Genomic DNA, 15,005 nt, shown 5'->3' on the forward strand with positions numbered 1-15,005 from the left:
AAAGATCATGTTTATTTTTGCATCACGACTCATGAGAAATAAATTCCTTAGCAGCAGAGAATCTGAGTTTCGTACGTATTTGTCGAGGTAGACGCGCCACTCGGGCGAGTTGCAATACAGCTTGAAGTCCTCGAAGAAAGACGGGCTGCCGTTGGTGTCGGGCAGCTGAGGCAGGTGCAGCTCCATGTAGAGGAGGCGGTGGACTTTGGAGAGCAGCGTCCGCAGAACAGGAACCAGGAAGGAGTAGGTCTCCTCGGTTTGCTCCTGGATGGTTCGCCGCAGGATTCCCTCCAGCTTCCCCAGCAGGTAGCAGGCCTCGTCCTGACTTGACACTTCTTTAGTTTGCAGGATGCCGTTCAGTTTGGCTGAGGCCAACGCACACACCTGCGAAAGATTTAGGTCATTATTTATTTTATTTAATTCATATAAAGTTTAAAATCAACATGACATAAGCAAAAGATTTGAAGACATTTTATTTGAAAGGGTGACCTGACATTGTTGCAGTGCATTTTTCTCTAAATAATGACACTTTTAATGTGAAATTACATTAAAAGTGTCAACTTTGCACTAAAACTGAATTACTTACTTCCTGACAAAAGTTACAAACATTTATAAAGACTCCATGCCAGTCTTATAACGTGTTACTGTTTTGAATGAAAAGGAGGAGTTGTATTTTCTACCCCTTCTCTCAACCATTCATAGTTAAATATTGGATTAAATTTCTAAATATGAAGAAAAATTCACCTCTGTGTCTTCCTGAGCCATGAAGCCCAGTAGGAGTCTCAGTCCAACTTGGGAAAGCTGGAACCACTGGGTTCCAGCAGAGTACCACACCATGAGGCAGTCCATTAGTGTCACAGCTTCTTCTAGCACCTTATCGGTCCACAGCGCCGGGTTGACCAAGCCCTCCGCCTGGAGGAAGTCCTGCACGATGTGAAGCAGGCGAACGGCGTTCTCAGTGTGCTGTGGTAGCGAAGCAGCCGAGGCTTCCCGGTTATCAGTCACCGCCCACTCCAACATGCGCTCCAAGAGACTAGAGAACAATGAAGCAACAGTTAATGAGGTTATTCTTCAAAGAATATTGGATATGATTCCCTGGACCGGACGCTGACCTGAGCTTGATCTGGTCGACAGGAAGCAGCAGCTCGTTGGCAGTCCCCAGTTTGGTGAGAGCTGAGAACGCCTGGCCGCGCTCCAGCCACGCCGAGTCGTCCGAGCCCTCGACTCCTCGCCACATCACGCACAGGACGATCTCCAGCAGCATGCTGCAGAGCTCCTCCTCCGCCCTCTACAGGGCGATAAGAGACGGACATTTCCTCACTGCATCATTAAATGAAGCTCCTTTATGGTACAGTTACACCAGAGAACATTGAAACTATCCTGCAGGTTTTCTACTGACTTCTGGTGAAATCCCCAAAGGGCGCAGATGAAAGTGAACAGTGATTCCCTGAGGAAGCAGTGACCTTTCATTCACTGTGATGGAAGCTCTTGCTGTTTAACACAGTCATGAAAATGTCCAGTATTAGCTAAAACGCTAATGTTAGCTAAAATGATGTCAGTAGCATGTGAGCTATCTCTAGCATGTTGACTAACACTGACTTACTCCATGATTTAGTATGAGAAGTTTGGCATGTATATACAAATGAGCTAAAATGTTAGCATGAAGGCTATTGCTAGCATGCCAATGAACTGCTTTGTTTGCATTTCTGTAGTAGGCCTAGTTAAAGTATATTTAACTCTGAACCAAAATGTGTTTCTATGAAAAGTTGGAGGCGATATTCCCCAATGAACTTCCAGTTGTAACTGCAACAAGATAAAGTTTCATACTTATTAAAGAGGAATTAATACACACCAAATCTAAAATTATTCTAAAAACTACTCATAATTTTCCTCTCCATAATTATGAACTGATGTGTGTTGTTTATCCCAACAATACACAACAAATGTTTTGGCTATTATGTGGCAAAAAGTGAAACATTGGTGTGAATACTTCTTGTAAGGCAGTGTAACGTTTAAGCAATCCTGGAATACTGAATACACAAGTTTGACTTGGATGAGAATCATTTCAAAGATCAAAACAGAAATAAAAATAACCTGGAATCAGTTTTAAAAAGTCCAAAAATTAATCTGTCTGATCTCACCTCGACGTTGTTGAAGGATTCCCCCAGTGAGATATTGTCATTAAAGAGGAATCCGTCTTCAGTAAAGGAAGATGTTGGCTCTTTATCCCCAGAGCTCCCAGGGAGAGTTTTTGTCGTTTCCAGGGGCGACGGCGTACTGGGCATGCTCCCCGGCGTTTGGTTGCCGCTTTCTGCACCCTCAAAGGCCTGAAGGTGCGACAGATCCAACGTCAAGCCCCCCGATTTACTCAGCACCCACGGCTTGACCGGCAGCTGCGGCTCGGTGGAGGCAGAGGAAGACGGCGTGTCCAGCAGCGAGATGACATCTCCATTGTCCAGGCTGTCCACGGAGCGGGCGTCTCCCACGCTGAGTCGGTCGTCCTCAAGGCGGTCCAGGCGGCTGCTGCTGCCCGTCCGCGGCCTCCTTTCCAGCGGCAGCTCCAGGCGGTTATTGCTGCTGCCGCCGTTACGGTTTAAGTCGAAACTGCAGGTGCTGGCTGTATCGGAGCTGCGCATGGTGAGGGACCCCTCGCCTCGCAAGTACAGGCGCATGAGCGTGTCCTGCCAACACTGCTGCTTGGAGATCTGATGGGCGGCGTCCTGTTGGGACTGAAGCAGCTGGTACACCTGAAGACAGGAGGTAAGGGGTTAAACCAGGGGTGGGCAATCCTGGTCCTCGAGGGCCGGTGTCCTGCAACTCTTGACTGTCTCCCTGGTCCAACACACTTGAATCCAATAGTTGAATCACCTCCTAAGTGCAGTCAAGTTCTCCAGAGTCCTGCTAATGACCTCATTATTTGACTCAGGTGTGTTGAAGTAGAGATACATCTAAAAGTTGCAGGAGACCGGCCCTCGAGGACCAGGATTGCCCACCCCTGGGTTAAACTTTAAGAGTAACCTCTCTTAAAGGAGGGGCAGTATTATGTATTTTCCAGCCACTTAGCGCCATTTTAAAGCGCAATAAATCAAATTTATTCAATAAAGTAACTATGTCACCTTTAGTTGTTACAAATCAATTAATCAAGAGTATTTGTGCAGCACATTTCAGCAACAAGGCAGTTCAAAGTGCTTTACATCATAAAAACACAGAAATCAACAACTGAAACATCAGATTTTCCAAGTGCCGTCAATACACATCAAAATGTTGGTTAATATTTCATTTATCATGATTCCTAACCAGGCGGGTTTTTAATCTAGATTTTCAGCTGTTTTATAATTTTCTGAAAGTTTGACCCAGATTTGTGATTCATAAAAGCTGAAAGCTGTTTCTCCATGTTTTGTTCTGGTTCTTTTAAGTCAAATATGACATACTGTATGTGACTTAAAAGAAACTTGACTTCATAATTTAACTCCATGAAATTGGGCCTCTGTCTCTTTAAAAACGGCTGCTCTTTCTGAAACTCCGCCTTCAGGAAGTCATCACAACATGGCTCCTTTATTAACCCTTTAATAACATTTCTACCAGCGTTAAACGGAGAAGTAGCTCCTATAATGAGCTCAGCAGATGTGTAGATCCACCTGGTGTTTGCTTATTGCTGCTGGCTAGTCTGGAGGAGTTGAGTGGGGGAGGAGCTACATCTCGAAGGCGGGGCTAGTTCCACACAGGTGTTTTACACAGCTGAATGGTTGCCATAGAGATTGAAGGATTTCTCAAACATGCATAAAAGAATCAAGGCAACACTTCAAGAATGTCCTTGTTGAGAAAATAAAATTATAACATGATATAAATCTCAAAAATCTGATTTGACATAGTACTGCCCCTTTAACTATTTAAAGCGATGCATATACATCACAATGTCATCAACAAACTGAGTTAGCGGCATTTCTTACCCTCTTGCAGACAATCAGGCGCACACCTGGCCCGGCCCGGTGTGTGAGCTGAACCAGAGCCATCAGGTCCTTGTAGTTCACAACTTGATCTGCAGAGTTGAACATTTGAGTTTAGTTAATTTGAATAAACATGTTAATTGACCATCTTCGGATAAACCCAAATAAAAGTGGACGCTGACCTGTATGGAGGATCTGGTTGAGGAGGCAGCGGATCAGGGTGGGAGTGATGTGAAGCTCAGAGAAAACGAGCGACAGCCCCGTGTAGCCAGCCTCCCTCAGGCGCAGCCGCTGCTTGTTCCTCTCATAAACCCGGTCGCAGCGCAGCATCCGCTCAAACAGCTGCGCAGACGACACCACAAACTCACAGCATCTCTTAAAAGTAGCTCCCTCCTTCCTGGGTGGAGTCTACTCACCTTGAAGACGAGCTCCCTCAGTCGGTCTGAGTGCTTGTTGTTGAGCAGAAGCGTGTAGCAAGAATCTGCTGCTGCGGGCTCAAAGAGGAGCAGGAAGAGCTGGTCTTTGGCCGGGCTGCTCTGCAGGAGGCTGAGCAGCATCTCCAGAAGGCTGCACAGCTGCAAACAACACAACCAAACTAGGAATGACCAAACCTGTCGCAATAAATCTATCAAAAAAATCCCTACTGGTGGTTTTGCTCTTTTTTTTAAACCTACCGATTAATATTTTTTGAATTTTGTTTACAGAGATGTTATAATCCATAATATTTATGGTTTTTAGTTGTTTTGAATGTTTAAAACGTCCAAGTCTTGGGTTATTTATTGTTTAGAAAGTTTATTGGTCTTTGAGAGAATGAACTAGAATTATTATTATTCCATTATATTACTTGAAAATGAGCTTTTATTGCAATAATTTATCATTGAGAAAATTATGTAATTGTGACAGGCCTAGGAATGATTTTAGGTACAGTATATGAATGAACAGGGTTTCAGTTTAAGACTATTTTTTAAATTCAATACCTACTTAAAACAGAAATCATAACTAAGCAAATAAAATATAACTTTATCAACTTATACCGCCTATTTCTATTTTTCTCCGACATGTGACTAACCAGTTTTAGTTAACTTCAGTAGTAATATTCAATTATAAATGAACAAAAACACTAAAGCTGGGGTTTATTTTGTGATCATAATTACAGAAATAAATGTAGATTATTATGCATCTGCGTAATAATCCGTATCAGGGTAAAGTTGCTTAAAACAAAAGTTGAGAATTTAACCTCCGATGTAAGAAACTCAGCAGTTAGAGATCTGAATAAATTCACCTGGTCTTCATCTCCAATGGCAGCAATGTATCCCAGAATGCTGTGCATCTCTTCCTGCAACATGCCCTTGCTGATGTAATACTTGACGAGGCCACAGAGAGACGCTCTGATGGTCCGAACGTCATCGTCGCTCAGGTCGTTCTCCTTGTTGGCGTTCTTCCTAAAGCGCGGCGCAGATGATAATCAGCTTTTCCAGACTGAAACAGAAACATCTAAACTTCTGCAACGTACCCGTAATACAGCCGCATGGTGTCCAGCAGAAACTGGACTCCATATTTCTTCCTGAACTGCTTCCTGTCGTCCTTGATGACGGTGGACATGTACTGGATGTGACCTTGGGGAAAACAGGGAAACGTTCAATCGGGAACACGCCTCCCTCTTCCCAGAGCAGGTAAACCATCCAGGCCTCACCGATGCGCAGAGGGAAATCTCCTTTGTTCCAGATGTTGAAGTTGAACAGCAGATGTGAGTGGATCTGCTGCAGCAGAGCCTGGTTCTTCTCATAGGTCACCTGCTCAATCAGCAGCTGCACAGCGACCAGCACGCTGACATCCACATGACCCGCTGGAAGCTGCAACCAAACAAAACAACATCCGGGCCATTAGCTTAAATCTACACACTTCCTGATTGGCACAAAACGAGCCATTTAAGACACAAACAGGAGCACATGAAACACAAGCCGAGGTACCAAACTAGAGCTTTATAAGGCAATGTGAAACCCAAGAAACAAGATAAAGAACAAGCAGGAGAAGGAAAACACATCAGTGTTTTATTTGGATCGTTACCAGTCACTGGGTGTGGCCAACTCTACCGAAAACAACTTTCACCACATCTGAGACGCTTTAATTTTTATCTGCGTCTCTGTGGAGGCTTTTATTTTCCCATAGCAACAATACTTATAGAAACATGTCTATATCACTGAACAAACAAACAGAGCGGCAATTATACCAGACAAAGGATAGAAAAGGATCAGGCAGAAAAAAAAAGAGGCGAGGACAAAAAGTCTGAATTCCTGTAAATTAAAGGCACAAGAAAGTACTTTATCACTTAATTCAAAGTACTCAAACTTAAACTAACACATTCTGAACTGGGAAAAAAGCAAAAAAGCTTTTTTTTTTTAGTTAAGTTATGACTTTAATGGCTGTTACTTAAAAACACTTCAAATTATATTAGCCTATGTGTTCCTTCATAGTAACAATCAGAAGGTTCTTCTGTTTCTGTGTTTGGATGCATCTCAGTCCAAATGGAGCCAAAAATGTAGTCATTGACTTGATTTACTCTTTGTTTCCCCTCATAGAAAGAACACCTGACCCAGTTCTTTTGGATCAGTACTAAAGTTTCCTTCCAAGCTGGTACCACTAACATTTTAGACATTAGCTCTGTGTAATCTGTTTTTATAACTCACAGAAAGTGCCTTTTTTCTTCTTCACATGAATAACTACTAAATTTTAATCAAATGTAAAATATGTGGATTGAACTTCACTATATGCAACTAAATCTGACAGTAGGGATTTTAGTGGTAATTTGAACTGAATTAAATTCTGTATTTGCTGAAAATTGGTGCTAAATAAACTGAAATTACACCAAACTGTAAAAAAGAACATATTTTTGTGAACCAGTTCTTATGCAGGGACCTTTTGCAGCAGGACTCCCAGCGTTCCCACACCGTACGAGTGAAGCAGGTTCTCCTGGTTGATCGGGTGTCTCTGCAGGAAGTGCTTCAGCACCAAAAGGAAAGTGGCCACCAGGTTCTTCTCCAGACGCGCCTCTGTGATGGAGAAGAAATTACGTTTCTGTCAACATGTCGCAACACGCCGCCTTCCCTGCACAGACTGTCAGAACAGACCTGAAGCTCTGTTGGATGGAAGAATGACCCAGTCCCCATCAGCTGGGGTGCTCACATCTGGCGTGATGAAGTCTGATGCAGCTGCAGGATCGGCGCTCTGCTGGTCAGAGGTCACGGAGGTCAGCTGCTCCAGAACTGGGAAAAGCACCGGCAGCCCACCGACACAGTTGATCATATCCTGTCCCACACACACAAAAAAGCAGAAACCTTAGTAAACCTTTTAAAAATGAATTCTGTTAGAATAAAAATGCGTCGCTCTAACCTTTATGTCCCAGTTGACCACTTTGTTCCCAGTCAGACGTCCGTGCAACGCGTTGGGAGAAAGGTCGAGACAGATGGGATTTCTACAGGCCTGTTGACAGGAAAGGGAACATCTGGTTCATATGTGGCACTTTGTTTAATCTGCATTATCATTTTGATGAACTCATGTAATCCCAGGATTTAAAGATCTGAGAGGAAAAGAGGTTCGGTCACCTTGGGTGAATAATGCAGCAGCAGTTTGGCTGAAATGTCACCAAGTTCTGATTCCTGGGCTTTAAATGGAGAGACGCAGTTAGGACCTGGAAGTATCAAAGAAAAAGAAACAAAAATCCTCTTTAATCTTTGTTTGCAGTTGTTGTCATCACAGTTTTTATTTTCCATTTTGCAATCCGTAACATTTTTCTCCGCAAGATTTTCCAGATCGCGCTTTCTAGAGTTCTGTTTTTTTATTTTATCATTTAAATACTAAAATTCACCATCAATTTATCAAAAATATTCCTGCAGTGAGCTTTACATAGGAAGGAAGGAAAAAAGAAGGAATCAATGAACGAAAGAATTAACAAAAGCAGAAGAAACGAGGAAAAAAACAAGAAACTAAGGAAGGAAGAAACGAAAGAAAAAACAAAGAAAGTAGGAATGGAAAGAAGAAGAGGAGGAAGGAAGGATGGAAAGGAGGGGGGAAAGGAAAGAAGAAAGAGGCATGGGAGTAAGGAAGGAATGTAGGTATCAAGCAAGAAAGAAAAGAAGGGAAGGAAAGAAAAGAAGAGGGAAGAAAGAATGAAGGATGTAAAGAAAAAAGACGAACAAAAGAAGGGACAAATATTATAAAGGAAGGTAGGAAGGTAGGCAGGACAAAAGGAAGGAAAAAGCAAGACAGTTGATTAAAAAATAGAAAACACAAAGAAGGACACAAGGAAGAAAAGGAGAGGTACAAAATGAACAGAAGTGTACGAGAAAACAAAAGTAAGAAGCGACACAAGGAGGAAGCCGCTAATATCTTGGCTACGTGAGAGAGAATGAAGCCTGAAAATAAACGCATCACTTCCTGCCTACCGGCGCTGCAGATGGCCTTGATGTGCGCAGGCTGCAGCGGCTCATGAAACACCATGACGCTCCCCAGCTGGCCCTGCAGCGACGTGGGGCTGCCCCACTCACTGTCCTGCGTCCCGGCTGAGATCAGCTTGGTGACCGACTCGGTTTTCCCGCCCAGCAGCCCGCCCCACGTTTGCGGCGACAGGATGCCGCTCAACGAGGAGCGAGCGGTGGGCGTGGCGGCGGAGGAGAAGGGCGGGTCGGGGATCTGTGAGGGAGGGGGGGTGGTGGTGCGTTGGCCGGCGGAGCCGATGCAGCAGGAGATGAACGGCTGCAGACGGAGAACAAAAAAATACACAACCATTTAAAACAGAATCATATTCACAACCTTTAAAATGTGCAATTTTAGTTTAGTTTGCACATTAAAATACAGATTAGGAAAAGAATATTAGGAAAAAAATTAAGAAAAGTCAAATGGGCTACAAACAAAGAGCAAAAAACATAATACAATCCTTCATGAGTTGATTATAAATTTATGAAATACAATCAATTATTATTTATTCATTTATTTCGAAAAGATCAAAGTAAAAGAAGAAAGAAAAAATAAAATAAGAATTAAATTATCAAGCCCAATTGACATGTAATTTTACATTATCTGTTTGAAAAGGAGCAGGTCGAAGATACAAGATGTTATGACTTTCTGCTCATCAACTTACAAACATTTAAATCTCCAAACACCAAATAAACTTAAATTATTTCCACATGACACTTAAATCTGACATTCTCAAGAATATGTAACAATTCATACCTAATCTAATTAGTAGGGACGCACCGATCCACGTTTTTCATTTCTGATTCAGATATTTGAGGTTTAGTATCAGAAAAATACTAAAATACAGAAAAACAGCTGAACTGACAAAATGTTTCACAGACGTAAATGTACCAAATTACAAATTAATAATTCACTACACTTAAATACACCAGCAGATTCACGAGCTTGGTCCAACATGTAAAAGCAAAATGCAGAAAAGCGTTAAAATGGCTCAGAAAGTGCAATCAGGAATACTAAATATAATGTAAAATAAATAATAAAGCACCAAGCATAGAATTAGATTGAATAGATCTGCCCTTAATGATCTAGAATTGTTTGCAATATCGTTACCGATGCAGGTATTAGCATCAGATCGGTGCATCTCTACTAATTAACATCTCCAAGGTGATTTAGTGTCTAGTGATGTAGTTTTGATCTCACCTCTGTCATGATGGGGTACTTGAGGGGGGCGGACAGTTTCTGCTGCCCGTCTACGTAAATGTAGACGAGGCTCTGTCCAAACGGCCTCTTCCCGGGTACGTGCACCACTCCGATGCTGTGCTGCAAAACACAAATCACAGCACCTTTAATTCCGTGGCACATTGCTGCTCTACTGTTAGGAAGTTAAATTTTCAGCCGCCGTACCCAGAGCGAGTCGCAGAAACAGTAATCCTGCAGCATCACTGTGACGTACTCCTTCTTTGTGCACACAGCCGCCACCAGAACCCCCGCTGAGCTGATGAACGCCTCGAAGCCTGTTCCTCCAGGGGTGAAAAAGCTGGAAAAAAATGTAGCAATAAGATAAAAATAGCAAAATTGGACAATAGCAGGTCTATAATGTAGAGGTTTATTTTACAGGATACATTTAAAATAGTGAGAAAACAAAAAGCAAACCAATAAAGTAAAAATAGCAGAAGAAATTGTGGAGAAACAACAATCAAGTAATAATAATGACAACAATAATAATAAATCAAGAAATTATCTGAGAGGCAGATAAATGTAGACCACAATCATAATACATAAATAAAGTAAGGATCATATAAAATATACACCAAATGTTATTTTCCCTTGAAATGTGTTCAATGAGTAAATTATTCTAATGTGTCAGACTGATGGTGGTCCTTATTCATAAATTCAAATATACTTTATTAAGCTCAGAGGGAAAATAAATGTTGCTAGAAGACATTGTTAGAAGAGTTATTGAAGATGGTGATGGCTGTTGGCAGGAAAAGTTTTCATAACTGTTTCATTTCCTGACCTGTAGAGCTGCTTCCGTTTGTCTTTGCTGAGCGGACCCAGTTGGTCCTGGTCCAGAGACAACCAGGCGTGGAAGCTGAAGGCGGACCCGGGCCAGCGCTGCACCGTGGGAACAACAATCCCTGCCATGCTGGGGGACAGGTCAAAGTACTGCATGGCATTCTCCAGTCCCTGCTTGCGGACCATGGTGAGCAGCGCCCTCAGGGCCGGGGCGACGTACGGATGAGCTTGGCTGGACTCTGGGGTTCTGAGGAGGCGGATGAATCCCAGCAGCTCCCTGCCACTCAGAGACTGGGAGCCCAGTGAGCCCAGCAAGCCGAACAAGCTTTCAGCGCAGGCTCTGTGCAGACGCCCGTGGTGCTCCAGGGCGGCCAGGGCTCTCACCACCATGGCGGCGTTGACGCAAGTGGCGCGCGTCTGGCGGTTGAGGCAGCAAAGGCGGCGCAGCCAGTCGGCCGTGAAGAGCTGCAGTTCGGGCGAGTCCAGCTCCGGGAGCCACTGGACCAGCAGCAACAGCGGCTCCACGTTGCTGATCCCCAGGAGCCCCACTGAGGTGTGTTCCCCCTCCACCGACTGGACGGCGAGCAAAGACAAAGAGAGTTCAGAGGAGAAACGAGGTCCAGTCAAAGTAAATATACAAACTCACCATGTTCATCAGCTCCTTGAGCAGGAGTCGAGACGGCTGGCCGAGCGAGATCAGAACTTCGTACAGGTGATTGTAGCCGATCCTTTCCTTGAAAACCTCCTGGAGACGCAACAGAGCAACCGCTGATGAGTCCACCCAATAATAAGGTCCGATTTGTAAATGATGTCTCATTGCAGCACCCTTCATATTTATCGGCACTCCAGGTTAATGGTGCGTTCACTGTTGAGCGTCATCTGGATTACATTCAAAGTCTAAGTGGAGCTGAGGGCCAATGCGGCGCCATTTGAACCGTTTGGAGCGTTTGATGAGTTCAACTCTCCACATAGACTTTGAACGTAAACCAGACGCGCCTGACGCTCAAAACGCATTTGGTGTGAACGCGCCATCACTGTGACTAATACTGCCTTTGTTGAAAATATCCAGTATCTGCTCACATAATGTCAACAGCATGTGTGCCATCACACTCGCTCCATTCAGCATGTTAAAATAAGCATTTATAACAAAATTAGCTAAAATGCTAATGCTAGCATGAGAGCTACAGCTAGCATGGCAATATTTGTTCTCCTGAGCTCCAAATAAAAGTATATTAGCGTGTTAGAATGATCTCATGACCTTGGCAGCATTGATGCGAGAAGTGTGGGTTTGTTGGTTGTCCTATTAACAATCCCAAAAATAAAAGTATCCTTAGAAGCCAAATATAAATACTCAAGTATTTTGACTGTAAATCCAAACCTTAATTTGAGTCCATTTGTGCAGCGGGGAAAACTCCCATGTATTGTTTTTAATGAGCACTGGGTTCCTGAACACATTTATTGCCGCCCAATTTAGATCATCTCTGTGGTTTTCTACATGATTTAGCTCTTTGGACTGAGATGGCCATTACAGAAGGTTGATTTAATGTCTACTAAACCAGTTCCTTCATGATTTAGCCATGTGTTTTAGATTATCCTCTTGAAAGAGCCAACTACCAGTTAGCTGGCAGAGCCCACCAGACGTCTATTTACTTGTGTTTCATTTCTGTGTCGGGATTTCAAAGCGTTGCACTCTAACAAGTTCCCAGAGGATTTGGAAGAGAAATAATCCCACAATTTAACAGATCCTCCACCGTATCTCTAACTCTGGATTGAGCACATAAACCCTCAACTTAATGTTTAGAAGTGGAGCATTTGCACTATTTAAAATCTAAGGTGGAAACTTTCAATGCTGTCTCACAAAAGCACATTGTTTAAAACAAAATAACTTCTTTCCTCCCCGTTTTAAACTGTTTAAACGGCAACAAAAAGTAACAACCCTGCAGAAATAAAAAATAAACATTCTAATCCTATTACATTATTATATTTAACAGTAGTAAGAGCTATCATCAGTTTTCCATAAGTCTGAAAATTAAATGCTTAAAAGTTGGCTTTTTTGTGCATCCGTATATATAATGTACAGTATGTCTTATTAAAATATTGGAAATTGCTAATAGAAAACCTAAATATATTCGAATTACTGTGGAAAAATAAACCGTTCCCCACAAAATCGATTTAGTAAATAAATTTTTTTGATCCACAGAAAATGCATTTATCATTTTTTGAATCAATAACACATAATCACTTATGGAGACCATAAATTTTTGTGTAAATGGGATGTTCTCTTGTCTTTTTGCTTTTGAAGAGTGGCTAAAACAAACGGATCGGTGTCTCATCATATTTCTACCCCAAAGAAACAGGAAGTAATTCATTAGCTATTAAAAGTTCCTAGACACTTTATCAACTTATAAAATAAAACTCCAATATATCCAGTGATATCTATTTGAGTGGTTAAGAGATTTATAAATGTACTGAGTGTAAATCTGGCTGCATCATGCTGTGGGGTGGCGACAAACATGGAGAGCACCGTATATCCTCTAAGTGAGACAGACCTTAGCAGCTGGGGATTTATGCATAACCGTCGTCAGGGCTTTGATGGTGGCTACCGCTAACGAGTCAAGGCGTCCCTGAATCACCTGAAAACAAGCAAACATTTCAGTTACTCACTCCAACTTCTTCCCATAAAAAGAGAAACTAGTGATGTCATATTTTTATTACAAACAGATGTTATGAATGAGCAAGCATGCAGAGAATAAAAACAATCCACTGATTCAGGCCCTGACATAAAATAGACAAGTAGCGATGCCTTTGCGTTTGATTCAGACGATGTGAGAGGAGTGAGTAAAATCATCAATAAATGGATTTTAGCCACCATTGGTCGCTGCAGTAGGAGCTGGCATCAAAACCCCTACTGCAGATAAATGATGTCTTTCTGCTCCAGGTGAAAAAAGAATAGAGGCGTGACTGGAGCAGGAAGATAACGCCAACCACAAGAAAGTAGAAGTATCTCTCCGACAACATGAACACACTCAGCATGCAGCCCACAGACCCAAGCAGGAGGCAAACACACCCCTCATCCAAACAGAGAAAGACTTGGACCAGCTGGACTGGGAGTCATCATCAAACAACTGGATTTTGCACACAAGCCCATTGTGACAGAACTCCAGGTGAACCCAAGACAATGTGAAAGGGAGGAGGGGGAACAAACTGAAAAATGGTGGTGAAGAAGGCAAACAAGTCACTCCACAGCAAGAAACCACAACTGCAGCGCTGCTCAGAGCTAAACTTCTGGTTCTCTTCTCACAACAACTTTTAAACCTGAATTTCTGCTTCTGACACTGGATACCAGCAAACACCTGATGTTTTACACCTGGCGAGTCACATCAGAGTACGTTCCTCTGAAGGCTTTCACACAAATGGATAAACTGAGTCTAACTAAGTAGGTTTGGTTTAGTTCATTCTTGAAATAAGATGAAACTTTTCAGCTTGTTTTAAGTCAATAAATCCATAATATTGATGAAAAAGTTGCAGTTCCTCTGGCAAATTATTTTCACTTAGCATAATTGCCTGTGAGGCTAATGATAACACTGTCAACAGGCAAGAAATTGTCTGGTATTTTTCAACTGTTTTCGGGTCATTTTGATGAGCTGAATCCAAAACTCACATTGGTTTTGCTCCAACATTTAATTAATGAACATTTTTCCTCCTAAAACCTTTTTTGAATGAGAAATACTAACAGAAATGAACTGATAATGTCATAAACATTTAATCAGTTTAGTCGGAAGATCAAATTAGAATAAAAACCTGACCTGATTGAGAAAAACAAATGTCATTTTTTGGATTCAGAGGTGCAAAATAGACCTTATTCAGTTGAAAAAACATAGAGAACTTCCAAAAAATATTTTTTGTAACCCAGTGTAAGTCATTTTAACGTTTTTGAAAAAAATTAAATAAATAAACATGAATAAAATATGGAAAATAATACAGATTTTGGATATTAATTGATGTTGTGATAGGCTGAAGACATGCAGATATTTCAATTTGGCCAAAATATGATTTAATTATGCTACGGCGCTTAAGTTATAACTACTAGCTTTTCATCGATTTTAAGGAGGTACTGAGTTAAAACTCTTCTATAAAATTAATTGTAAGTTAGTTTTGTCCTTTTTCAAGTGTACTAGAAACTAGACAAAAATACTTGGAAAGATTTCGTTTTTGCGAAATCTAAAACTTAAACTACGAAGCAACAAATTAGAAACTGTGAAAATAATCAAAAGAAGACCTGATTTCTCTCTTAGAAACCTTCGTTTTTATCCTTTAGAAAATTAAACAAGGACCAAAGGATGCTAAGCTAACAACATGAAGAGAGTTGTCCTGTGAAGCATGGCAGCTGGACAGTCTTGCTGTGGAGTGGCATGGTGGGATTTGGCAGCAGCAGATGAGGATGAGGGCAAGGGGGACTTTTCTCGGCGGTACCTGAGTGTCCCTCTCTCCTGTCTGTAACCTGTTGTTGGTTATATCTTTCTGGTCCTTGTCTGCCGCCGTGCACCTAGCATTAACCAGCTGACACAC

The 15,005-nt window shown here is 42.1% G+C and overlaps 1 protein-coding gene across 2 annotated transcripts in view; it reads right to left on the minus strand.

Annotated features, from left to right (window-relative positions):
• nbeal1 (neurobeachin-like 1) overlaps positions 1-15,005 on the minus strand; it is a 38,955-nt gene that overhangs the window by 10,868 nt on the left and 13,082 nt on the right. The window contains exons 12-32 of one of the 2 annotated variants that reach the window (XM_028010286.1): positions 14,910-14,996; positions 12,986-13,069; positions 11,083-11,181; positions 10,438-11,009; positions 9,825-9,957; positions 9,621-9,740; positions 8,390-8,699; positions 7,550-7,635; positions 7,338-7,427; positions 7,076-7,253; positions 6,864-6,997; positions 5,641-5,800; positions 5,461-5,563; positions 5,230-5,389; positions 4,364-4,522; positions 4,130-4,289; positions 3,951-4,039; positions 2,142-2,747; positions 1,113-1,288; positions 745-1,033; positions 76-384 (exon numbers count right to left, since the gene is read on the minus strand). In XM_028010286.1, coding sequence (XP_027866087.1) covers positions 76-384; positions 745-1,033; positions 1,113-1,288; positions 2,142-2,747; positions 3,951-4,039; positions 4,130-4,289; positions 4,364-4,522; positions 5,230-5,389; positions 5,461-5,563; positions 5,641-5,800; positions 6,864-6,997; positions 7,076-7,253; positions 7,338-7,427; positions 7,550-7,635; positions 8,390-8,699; positions 9,621-9,740; positions 9,825-9,957; positions 10,438-11,009; positions 11,083-11,181; positions 12,986-13,069; positions 14,910-14,996 — 4,104 coding nt within the window. The remainder of the gene's footprint in view (positions 1-75; positions 385-744; positions 1,034-1,112; positions 1,289-2,141; positions 2,748-3,950; positions 4,040-4,129; positions 4,290-4,363; positions 4,523-5,229; positions 5,390-5,460; positions 5,564-5,640; positions 5,801-6,863; positions 6,998-7,075; positions 7,254-7,337; positions 7,428-7,549; positions 7,636-8,389; positions 8,700-9,620; positions 9,741-9,824; positions 9,958-10,437; positions 11,010-11,082; positions 11,182-12,985; positions 13,070-14,909; positions 14,997-15,005) is intronic. The other variant, XM_028010287.1, reaches the window with a different exon arrangement.

Source organism: Xiphophorus couchianus, chromosome 24 (genome assembly GCF_001444195.1).
Source record: "Xiphophorus couchianus chromosome 24, X_couchianus-1.0, whole genome shotgun sequence".
Classification (NCBI taxonomy): Eukaryota; Metazoa; Chordata; class Actinopteri; order Cyprinodontiformes; family Poeciliidae; genus Xiphophorus; species Xiphophorus couchianus.